Here is a 12385-nt window from a genome sequence, read left to right on the forward strand (position 1 = left end):
GTATCAAGTAAACTAAGTCGCTTATAAACTTACAAAACGTACGTTTTATAAAGTAAAGTCAGTCTCTTCTACGATTTTATGTGAAACGCTGAACCGTGCCGAACGAAAGTTTAGTGATATATTTTTTCACAAGCGGTGACCAATTTTTTTCATCGAAAAATATATCATTTCTGTTATTATTAAGATAATTCGATATAGATTTAATTGGAAAATTAAATTAATTTTTTTTTTTTTTTTTTTTTGCTTGTTACAAAGAAAATCTAATGAATAATCATCAGACAATTTTTACGAAACTTTAATAAAATTGAAATTCGAATCAAGGAAAAAAACACTCATTGTATCCATTTCATGAATAAATATTTATTTTTGGAATGACAAAAACTGATAGAAAACAAACAAAACCTTTTTATATACATTTTTTGATTAGGTTTTCTTCAAATAAATATGAATATTTTGTTGTATTTTTAAAAATAGACAAATGATAGCAAATAAATGCTTCCTCAAATGACATTGGTTGTTGCGATTTCATTGGCTCAACGTTTCGCCACCATTCGGCGTTTTACGTAGACTTCCGGGAAAACTCCGACGATAGCACAATCCTTATTCTGCATAAGTAACTAGAAATAAAAGCAAAATGTATAGGTTATCCCCCCCCCTTCCAAGAAAAAACAATACCCACGGGATTATTAATAAAATTCACAAGCCTGTCTACAATCCAACATATTTGATAGAATATACTTCAGTATATTCCTGGCTTGTCCATCAAGTTTCAGCTATGAATACCCATCAGTCTTTGTTTTATCGCCATTCAATGATAAACGCGTTTGGATAGAAAATATAAAATTATTAATAACAATGAGGCACTCTTTTCTTAGAACTGTCCTGATTTAAGATGCCTTTAGTTCACGATTTGTTGAGATTAAAACAACTAAAGGAGCAAGTATGGTTATTATGGCTGACAAAAACATAACAGCCTATCTGGTGCGCATCGAAAAATTCTTCACACAGTTTTATACGTAAACAATTATTCTGCAATTGTGTTTTTGAAACTTTTAGATAATGGTTGATAATTTGCGTAACATAATCGCGTTAGCATTTGGAGACGTAAGCATGACGTTATGGACTCATATATATATATATATATATATATATATATATATATATATATATATATATATATATTTGTGTGTTATCTATCTATTTATCTATCTTTCTCTCTCTCTCTCTCTCTCTCTCTATATATATATATATATATATATATATATATATATAACTACTTCATTTATTCACATAAATTTAATATACGAAAGTATAGATTTATGCGTAAACTTTAAGTATTTACTTCAAAAGTGCTCAATGCGTAGGTAGAGCTAGTTAGTAATTTATCAAATATATATGGCGATTAAGCTACACTGAATATTCTGCGTTTCATCCAACTATAGGCGCATAAGCCTGACGAATCCTATAGTTGGATGAAACGCAGAATATTCAGTGTAGCTTAATCGCCATATATATTTTATAAATTACTATATATATATATATATATATATATATATATATATATATATATTTATATATATATACACATATATATATATATATATATATATATATATATATATATATATATATATATATCTTTTTTAGATGACCACAAGTCTATCGGCTAGGGGATAATGTTTTATCAAAAACTTTAGGGTTGGAAGAATGTTTTTTTCAAATCCAATGTAAAGAAGTTCTTGATGGACCGTTTCCCTTAAGTAACAAATTTACCAAATTTACACTTCTTAACGATTGTCCTTTTGACCAATGTACACTTTTTAACCCTTATCTTCGAGTGGCTTCTGGGCCTTGATAAGTGGCGATTCCTTTGTAAATATATATATATATATATATATATATATATATATATATATATATATATATATATATATATATATTGAAAGATTTTGTTAAAATTCCAAGACTTACATTTTGTTTTATATAACTCTTGTTTATTTCATCCTGGATCTCTTCATTACATCCGTTTCGTTAATGGGATGACAATTCTATGATTTTATGTTTTCATAGGAATATATATATATATATATATATATATATATATATATATATATATATATATATATATATATATATATAATGACGTCTTTTTTTTCGTCACAGTGACATTATTTCGTTCATGTGAAGTTATTGTTAGTTATGAAGAAGACGAAAAGAAAAATCGACCGTTGCTTGGGTTAAGAAATGAGTGAGTTGTGGAAGAGGGGGGAAAACTCTTGTGTCAGCCAAGTACAACGCTGCGAGTTAAGAAGTGTTCCGACCTTTTTTTTCCCCTTTTTCTGCTTTGAGAATAAACCAACCTTTCGTCGTGGAAGAAACATAAACACAACTTTGACGTCATTTGTTTTCAACTCGAAAGAATTTACGTGACTAAAATAGGAATTAATTACCGGAAAAAAATATCGCTCAGTCAATAAAAACTATAGACAATCTTTCAAAGTGGCCTATAAAGAAATAAAAGTATATCTTATGGATACAAGTATCGTTTTTTTTCTGGAGTCTTTTTTCACTTTTATTTTAATTTGTTGCGTGTATGGACTATCACTTCAAAGAACCTTTTTCTTCCTTTGTGCACCGCGAATCAAATTTTTAGAAATAAAATAAAAACGGCATGTGGCACGAGAGCCATTTTTTTGGGGGGGGGGGTAGCTCTTTACATTTAAAAGCCTTCTACCCGACCTTCTTTTTTGTCGTGGGGAACACAAGTATAGTTAAGAAGTTATGGAAATCATGACGAATACAGCAACTCCTCGCTTAACTCAGGTTGACATTTGTTGACCAAAAGAGAAGGAAGTCAAACGAAAAGGGTCAGATTAATATTGACTGACACCGACCTTTATCAGAACAATTTGCCGAAATTTAATAAAAAAAAAAATATATATTTATGACTCTCTCCATATCCCTTCTCTCTCTCTCTCTCTCTCTCTCTCTCTCTCTCTCTCTCTCTCTCTTTCTCTCTCACTTTCTTTCTATCGTCTTTCGCCACAATGAAAGGATTGTTATTGTCGAAATTTGGACGCCGTTAGCAAGGGTCGCAAAAAGTTAGAATTCGATCTTTATCGGCGACAGATGGGTTTGTGTTAGATTAATGTTTCGAGTTTTTTAAATGATCATTCGATATTAAAATAAATTTCTATTTTTATAAAAATATGTGTTTTCAATTTCAGCACCCAAAGGCCAATCCCAGATAATTAATTCTCGAATGACGATAAGAACCCTGTCACTAATGACGCCGAAGAGAAGACACGTCAAAAGCAGACGTAGCAGACGATGTATAAACCTCTTGATCTAAAAGGGATTTGACCATCGTTTTTACTATGTTTCAAACCCGGGAAGCTTGTTGCCGTGCTAACAACCCTTCCAGAAATCTCTCTCACGGTTCGTACAAACCAAGTCACTCTCTTTAGCAAGAAATCGTGTTTTAAATAATTGCAGAAAAGTAGAATTGTGTACAGTTACCTTTGAAAATATTTGCCTGATGGACATATCTGCACACTCTCCTTGCGGAGGATCGTTCCAGTGACCGTTGGGGTCACATATTCTGACAAACATTACTGTAAAGGAAAATGAAATGTATAACAGACTTCATTTCTACAATTTATTGTCTTATTCTCAAGTAACCGTAGGACGTATATTAAGTATATTAAAATAAATTAACATTGCTCATGCAGGCGAACAAACTGAGCATGCTGTCAGTTTCCAAGGACACCAGTGGGTTATTTCCCTTAGTTACATCCAATAAAGGGGAGAGATTCAAGTTCATCATAGCTGGGCGTAATTTCACATGGCTCCTATGATGAAGAAGCTTAAACCTTTACAGTGATTGGTAACCTACCATAGCTATTAGAATTCCACTCCAAATGAATACTACATTTTTTTTTGGGGGGGGGGGTTATTTATTGGATATTCTTTTATGTTGTGGTGTATGCCCTTTTCCACTTTTTATGTTTAAATGTCCCCTTTTTCTTTGTACTCAGTAGCATTATTACTTTCGTTGTTGTTATTATTATTTTGATTATTGTTGTTATTATTATTTTATTATTGTTGTTATTATTATTTTTATTGTTGTTGTTATTATTATTTTTATTATTGTTATTATTATTTTTATTATTGTTGTTATTATTTTTTTTATTGTTGTTGTTATTATTATTTTTATTATTGTTATTATTTTTTTTATTATTGTTGTTATTATTTTTTTTATTATTGTTGTTATTATTATTTTTATTATTGTTGTCATTATTATTTTATTATTGTTGTTATTATTATTTTTATTATTGTTGTTATTATTTTTATTATTGTTATTATTATTTTTATTATTGTTGAAATTGTTGTGTGAGTTTCGTTTGAAATTGTGTGAGTTTCGTTTGAAATTGTGTGAGTTTCGATTGAAATTGTTGTGTGAGTTTCGTTAAAATTGTTGTGTGAGTTTCGTTTAAAATTGTTGTGTGAGTTTCTTAAAATTGTTGTGTGAGTTTCGTTTGAAATCGTTGTGTGAGTTTCGTTTAAAATTGCTGTGTGAATTTTGTTTGGAATAGTTGTTAAGATTTGAAATATATCTATATAAAAGGGATCATATTTGGGCTTCAGATACCTTTAGTCATTTTAAATGATTAGTCAGGGGTTATTTGTAAAGTGAGGTATCCTCAAGTACAGAGAGAGGGCTTAGACACTTTTTTATGTTCTTGGTTCTGGGCAATGCTGGAAAATAAACTAGTCTATTATTATTATTATTATTATTATTATTATTATTATTATTATTATTATTATTATTATTATTATTATTAGTCTAAATTAAATACCACATAAAATAGTTTTTTAGAATGAAATATTTATTTACAATAACGTTGGAATATTAACTTGGAATTTTAACATACGCCGAACAGCTTAGGAATATCTAGATAAAAATAAATGATGTGAAAGCATCAGGTGATGATCTTACTAATACGTGTATTAATGACGTCATAATATGAAGATAGATTTTAAGACAGATATAGTTTTTAGTGAGATTTTGGGAGTCGTTGGTGACAGACAGAAAGTCAAGCCGGACGGTCGTAATGGCTTGGAGAACCCAGAGAAAGAGGAGTCCAACGACTATCAAATATAAGTAACGTAGGACAGCGTGCAACTTTGCAATAGGGAAACATTCGGAATAAAGTTACTGAAAATACAGCTGAGGCTTCTGGGTTCCTTGGGATTAGTTTTCTTGCAGCTTTATCAAGGTCGTCAAAACAAGACCAAGATAGACCAGTTATGTTTCCCAATTGGCCGATGTTAATTCCCCAGAGCACTGATATCCGTCCCTTTTTGTTGTAAATGTTACATGACCGTTGAACTCTATCTGTAAATATATCAACACATACAAACACTAGAGCACTAGACGATCATAAACACACTCATAAATATATACACGTTATATACATTCAATAAAGACGCAAACATATGTATAGACCACAATGCAACAACTTGAGGATAGTGTTTGGTAGGCATTCGAATTCTCTCCATATATTTGTGGAGAGAAGGCAATGCAAAAAAAAGTGAAAATAACTTAAGATAAAGTCATCATTTTCACACATGGAGGGAAGGAGACAGGAAGTCATTCTTTGATAAATATAAATTGTTTCTCCCCTATTAGCTATCGTCGTGAATCGTTTGAAGTTAGCTTTCACGAACAAAATTAACATTTTCAGTTTACAGAGAGAACTGTCATAAAAGGGAAAAGGAAGGCAAGACAATGCTAGGTATAGAGTAGTAAATAAAGAGAGAGAAAAATTCTCATCTATTCTTGTGTATTCTGATATAATCTCTGACATTTTTAGATGTGCATGTCCAACTCGGTAATCTGCACATAATTTCAAACGAAACCCTTTATTTAGTATATGGGAATAGTAATGATTGAATATAAATCTTAACAAATTACCAATTGCATTCTAAGTGTCAATAAAGTCAAACAAGTTGTTGTTAGATCAAGTATTAGCAATTAGCCTGATACTCCAACAAACCAGATGAATTTTTCTCATATAATACAACAAAATTCAGAAAATACCAAAACATATCTGATATAATTATGTGGCCAATTAGGGAGAGGAAATTAGTATTCTTCATTGTTTTGCTAATTAATAATTTGAGGAGAGATTATTGTATCAAAATGAAACTAGGAAAACTCTGATCTTCTATAATAAAGATCTCACCTGTCTGTTTAAATGTATGTATGTATGTATGTATGTATGTCAGGTCATGTCATATGCTACTGGTACCATGTAACCCAGTACTACCTACCTTACGGTCGGGTCACCGGCGACTAAACTGGTTGCCCCACCAGACTTGTTTGGTGAGGAGAGTGGCTAGTCTCCCTGAAAGATTAAAAACGAAACCTTCCAAAGGGCGAATGAACCCTTTTTCGGGGTCAACTGTCAACTAGCACCGTGTGTGTTTGTGTGTATGTATGTGTGTGTTGGGGTGGAGAGGGCCCCCGTAAACCGTGGTGAAGGCAACCTTTCTAGGAGAAGCAAATCTCTGATTTAAAAACCATAAAGCGGGAGACCAGTAGCTGCATTAAGCTGGTCTGCAGTTTAACTTGTTGCTGGCTATCTTGCTCTTGCTTGTTGCTGGATCTCAACATTTTGAACCGAGAGAGAGACTTAGCTGTAGCACAAAGCTAAGACTCTGTAACATCATCTGTGTATAGATACTCCCTCAGGCATTTGTCTATTAAAATGGTCCTGTGGTGATGGAAGTCATTTTTGGGCTCATGGACTTTAAGTGTCTGACGGAATGGCACTCGTCTGACAAGATGTTGCAATCATCATGTATGTATTATGTATGTATGTCTGCCTAAAATTTTCGACAGAGGCGACGGATTTTCACGAGATCGGTATCGTTTTGAAGCTCGGACCTTTCGGAAGACAAATATCGAAAAATTGGCTAAAAACATTAATTCCTTGACCCTGCACTGGACCATTTCGTACAAGGAGAGGTCGCTATTTTCGTCGATACTTTCGAAAGTCATCCCCTCTTTTCGATTGACTAGCCTTAATTTAAACATTCGTCACTTCCGAATTGCCAATGGGCGCAACAGCAAAGATGTCACGTTTTTTAAAAAAAATTTTCATGTTCTTTTCCTCCTTTGCGGTACGGATTCGAGCCTGCCTTACTACTACCACTTTTTTTTGTTGTTCAAAGCACACCTCCAAACACCTGGGCAACGCCGGGCACCCATGCTAGTGTTTTATTAAAATTGAAACGATTAAAAAAAAAAAGTTTCACGCTTTCTAAGAAATAGTGTGGACAAAAATGATAGAATAAAAATATTTAAAAAAAAAAAATCTTTAACCCTATGTCCGAGTGGCAACAACACGCCTCACAAAATAAACTCGGTACTTATGTATTACTGATTTTTATTTGACATTTTTTTGTTTTCATTTTTATTAACTTTTTTAAGGGAGAGACAATTAAAAAGACCTTATCGAAAAATGCCAAAGTTCCACATAACTTTTAGGTAAAAATAAATACAACAAATAAGGTAATAACACAAAATAAAACATTGCATTGATTTGTGAACAGAAACGATGTGGGGGATTTTGTTCTTTTTCCATCAGCCATGAATAAGTATAAATCATAAGTATACTTAGTATCGCCTGTACTAAAGATTGAGCCTTCAAACTCCAAAAAGACCGTCACTTAGCACTTTATCTGTTGTGCCACGAATTCATGAGTTTAATATAAACATTCCTGAGTTCGACAAGAATCACCTAGAAAAAGAGTGTTGGGTTACATCAGTCCAAACATTGTGAGAATAACATCCAGGATGAGAATCCAAAGAATCCAAATCTATATAATATTCTGCGTGTTCCTTTCGAAGTCCATACGTTATGCTTTGAAAAAGCCTAAATCCAATTTTTTTTCAATGCCAAACTGCTTTAAAATTCGCAATATTTGGCTTTAAAAAAGACCAATTTGGCCAATCTGGACAAGAATATGAGTTACTTTCCTTTAATGAATTTTGAATATCATTAAAATAAAAATATATGATCATTGTTGCATTGCTGTGAGAAAGGAATCTATTGTAATTTTGACATGCAGTAGTTCTTTTTTTTTACAAGGAAGTCACCACTTATCAAGGCCCGGAAGCCACTCAGGGATAAGGGTTATTGCATGTACAGTACGTTGTACGTTAGTGTTGAGATTTCATAAAGTGTCTACTTAAGGGGGCGGTTCATCAGGAATTTGTTTACATTGGATTTGAAGACATCCAAGTTGTAGTCAGGTGGGAAACAGGCAGACGGAACAGAGTTCCACTGGCGTGCTGTTCTAAGAAAGAAGCTTTGTTCATGGAATCTACGTTTTGATTTAGGCATAGATAGAGAGAGGGGAAAATTTTTGACAGTGGCTTCAGCTAGACGAGTGTTTTTCGTAAAAGATTGGCGAGGGGGGATGAGATATTGGAGCTCAGACGAGCACTTGCCATGGAAATAATGGTAAAACAAAGACAGGCTCGCAACGTCTCTTCTGTGGGAGAGAGATTCTTTTATGAGGAAAGGTGTCTGGGACACATTATGCAAAATGGAAACATTCGAAAAAAACAGGGCAAAAAAAAGAGAAAATTGTCTGCCAATAGGTGCTGGACTGAAAGAGTAAATTAAAGAGTGTCTCTTACAATCTGGTTTTATTATTTGTATTGAACTATGTAACACAATATTACTATCTTAGTATTTATTAGTTTTATTTAATAATTTCGATTTGGGTCAGATTTATATTAAAAATACAATGGACACTATTTTCATAGAAATGTTAATAAACTCATATTTGTGTGTAAAAAACAAATTTTTGCACTACCCAGAAACATACAAGCTTTATAAAACATATTTCATGATTAAATATATATTAATTAATATATTTCTCATTCTGTGAAATTTCTATGTGTCCTGCTAATAATACAGTATTTCTACTTACCTTTAGAATTTTCTGGGCAAGAAATGGTTTGATTTTGTCCCGCCAATGTCTCTGGCCAGACTCTACCTTGGTTGTCAATATCCTTAGGGCAGAAATATTCAGCTGGAAAAAAAAAATGAAATCCATATAAAAATATTACAAATTCATAACTTAACTATTATACGTCCTTCGTGATTTATCCTGCCTTGATAGAGTTCAAAATAGACTTCGTAGCCTCGTAGAGGATGTCCTTTTCTCTTCCCTGCAACCTCTTTCTCACAGAACAGATGTTGCGAGTTTGTCTCTGCTTTATCGTTATTTTCACGGCAAGTGCTCAACTGATCTCCAATCTATGGTTCCCCCCCCCCGCCAAACTTTCACAAGAAGCACCCGTCTAGCAGAAAACACTATCAATAATTTCCCCCGCTCTTTACCTGTGCCTAAACCTAAACGTAGATTCCATGAGCAAAACTGCTTTCTTAGAACTGCACGCATATGGAATTGTCTTTTGTTTCCCTGCTTTCCTGCTGACTACAATATGGTTGTCTTCAAGTCTAATGTAAACAAGTTTTCGGTGAGCCATTCCATATAAGTTCCTATTTCCTATTTACAATGCCTCCCCACGGGACAGAGTTAGACACCAGGGTCGTTTTTTAATGTGGAGAAAAGGAACAAAAATAAAAATTGTCTCAGTCGTGAAGGATTTTTCTTCCACTGACAGAGAACAAGAAATTGAAGTGCAGCATCTGAGGAACAGATGGTATTTATTTGCTCCCCCACCGAGCAAATTAGGCACAAGGCCGATTTTTAAAGTGAGGAGTGAAGGGGAAATGGGGACCAACTCCCCGGGGGAGTAGGGGAGCTGGATAGTGACAATTGGTATGAAGGGTTGCCCCTACATTGACCAAGGTCTTATCTGTGGGGTCGCCCCCACATAGGGTCTTTGCTAGCAGTATCTGCCGGAACAGATGGTATTTATTTGCTCCCCCACTGAGCAAATTAGGCACAAGGCCGTTTTTAATGTGAGGTAAAAACCAGCTCCCCTAAAAGTAGACAAAAAGGGGGCACTCTGGTTACCAAAAATAATAATTGTCCCAGTATAGAGGGTTTCCCCTCCATTGACTGGTACAAATTATCTTAAGTGCAGCATCTGCCGGAACAGATACTACACTTTGATCTTGACCCGAAGGCCAAGAATAAGTTAACAAATTTACCGCATTTCCATTACTAACGATTACTATATTGTCCAATTTCTACTGTACACTATTTAACCCTTATCCTCGAGTGCCATCTTGGCCTTGATAAGTGGTGATGCTTATGTAAAAAAAAAATATCGTATTAAAAGAAAAAACCGAATAGTTCTCCATTCTGTTTTATACATTTATAATTTTAACTTAAAAAGTATGTTCCCTTATCCAATATATAAACTAAACTTAGTGTCTTTCCCAGTTTTATCTTTCTTGTCACAAAATCATTATTTGATTTTTTTTTGCCAATTCTCTGACAGGGTCGTTGTTGCATGTTATTAAGAACAATAAAATATGATACGATTTAATTCTTATTGGAAAACACTAATGGACCGATCATTATGAATCCCTGAATATATATTCTAATAAAACAATTAGCGAGCACGTTATCTATTTGTAAATGTTAACGTATAGGGCGTATGATCATTATGCATTTGGTAATATACATTCTCGGCAACTCGGTTAGTAACATGGATACATTATTTTCTTTTGTAAACTTTACTATTAACGAAAATGCACACACCTCAAACTCGCACGTGTCTACAAAAAGTTGTTTTTTTAATGTTGGATACAAATGATTTAGTAGAGAAAAAAGAACTGCTCTACATCCAATTTTGAATTGTATAGAGTCAATCTCTTCCTTTTTGTAATCGATAGCTTTCTTCCTGCTTCCCCACGCACTACAACATGATCTTCTTCAAATCCAATCTCAACAGATTGTTGTAATCATCATCATCATCATCATCATCATCATCATCATCATCATAACACTAATAATCACAATCATAATGATAATAATCATAATAATAATCAACATGATCATCATTATCATCATCATCGGTTTAATGAAAAACAAAACTTACATTTTATCACCTTGAATAACACGGTGCTCTGTGAACACGGCACACCATCACCAAAACAAACTTTGCAACTGATGTGATGAAACTGCTTCAGTTGTTTGATGTAAAGGATTTCAGAAGATGCGGACAGCTTTCGAATTTGAAAACGGACTGAAATAATAATAATAATAATAATAATAATAATAATAATAATAATAATAATAATAATAAAAGAAGAAGAAGAAGAATAAGAAGAAAAGTAATAATAATTGTAGTAATGATGATAATAGTATTACTAACAGTAATAATGATAATTATAATAATATATATATAAAGAGAAAAGGGCGACAATAAATTTACAAGTGAATAACACCACTCATTAATTTATTATAAACTGTTTAAATAGATAAGTAAATTATGCATTCAAATAATTGTCTTTGAATCTTTCGTCTGTACAATATATATCTAAATAAATATATATCTAAATAAATATATATAAATATATATATAAATATATATATATATAAAATATATAAATATATATATATATATATATAAAATATATAAATATATATATATATATATATATATATATATATACATATATAGTATTTAATTAACAGTAAACGGTTTTGATAGTTACATAGGAGTGATTAATAAACAACCTCTCACATTAAACGAATGAATATATATATATATATATATATATATATATATATATATATATATATATATATATATATTTACTACAATAAGTAAATATCTACAGAAACTAGTGTTTAATCCTTTTGGGAATCTTCAGTGCAGGGTGTCATGATAACCACCAGTCGATAGATTCGAACCTGGCGACCCAAACCATCTCTGGCTTTATTAGCAAGAACCATATTTATTCGGCTACCGTTAACCATGTGAAATAACGTTGAAATTTAAACATTTTATTTTTAAATGTTTATATATATATATATATATATATATATATATATATATAATATAATGAAACTATATATATATATATATATAGTTTTATTATATGTATATATATATATATATATATATATATATATATATATATCTATATATATATATATATATATATATATATATATATTGAGATTTATAACACCATTGGATACAACAGGAAAAAAAAAAAACTACTGTTGTTGTTTAGAGTTGAAGTGGTTTTACTCTATGTAAAAAAAAAAATATCGCATTGTTCTTGGCTTTGATTTCACCTTGTAATTTTCTTCAACAATGCTTCAAGCAAACTACAAGAAGAGCACTCTGTCTTCTCTTGAAAAAGGACTAATAAGT

General features: G+C 32.0%; 1 protein-coding gene across 1 annotated transcript in view; it reads right to left on the minus strand.

Annotated features, from left to right (window-relative positions):
• LOC145263218 (uncharacterized) overlaps positions 1-12385 on the minus strand; it is a 198280-nt gene that overhangs the window by 97373 nt on the left and 88522 nt on the right. The window contains exons 19-21 of the mRNA XM_080120302.1: positions 11099-11245; positions 9010-9111; positions 3520-3614 (exon numbers count right to left, since the gene is read on the minus strand). Of these exons, the coding sequence (XP_079976428.1) occupies positions 3520-3614; positions 9010-9111; positions 11099-11245 (344 nt within the window). The remainder of the gene's footprint in view (positions 1-3519; positions 3615-9009; positions 9112-11098; positions 11246-12385) is intronic.

Source organism: Euprymna scolopes, chromosome 38 (genome assembly GCF_053919585.1).
Source record: "Euprymna scolopes isolate OS-2025 chromosome 38, ASM5391958v1, whole genome shotgun sequence".
Classification (NCBI taxonomy): domain Eukaryota; kingdom Metazoa; phylum Mollusca; class Cephalopoda; order Sepiida; family Sepiolidae; genus Euprymna; species Euprymna scolopes.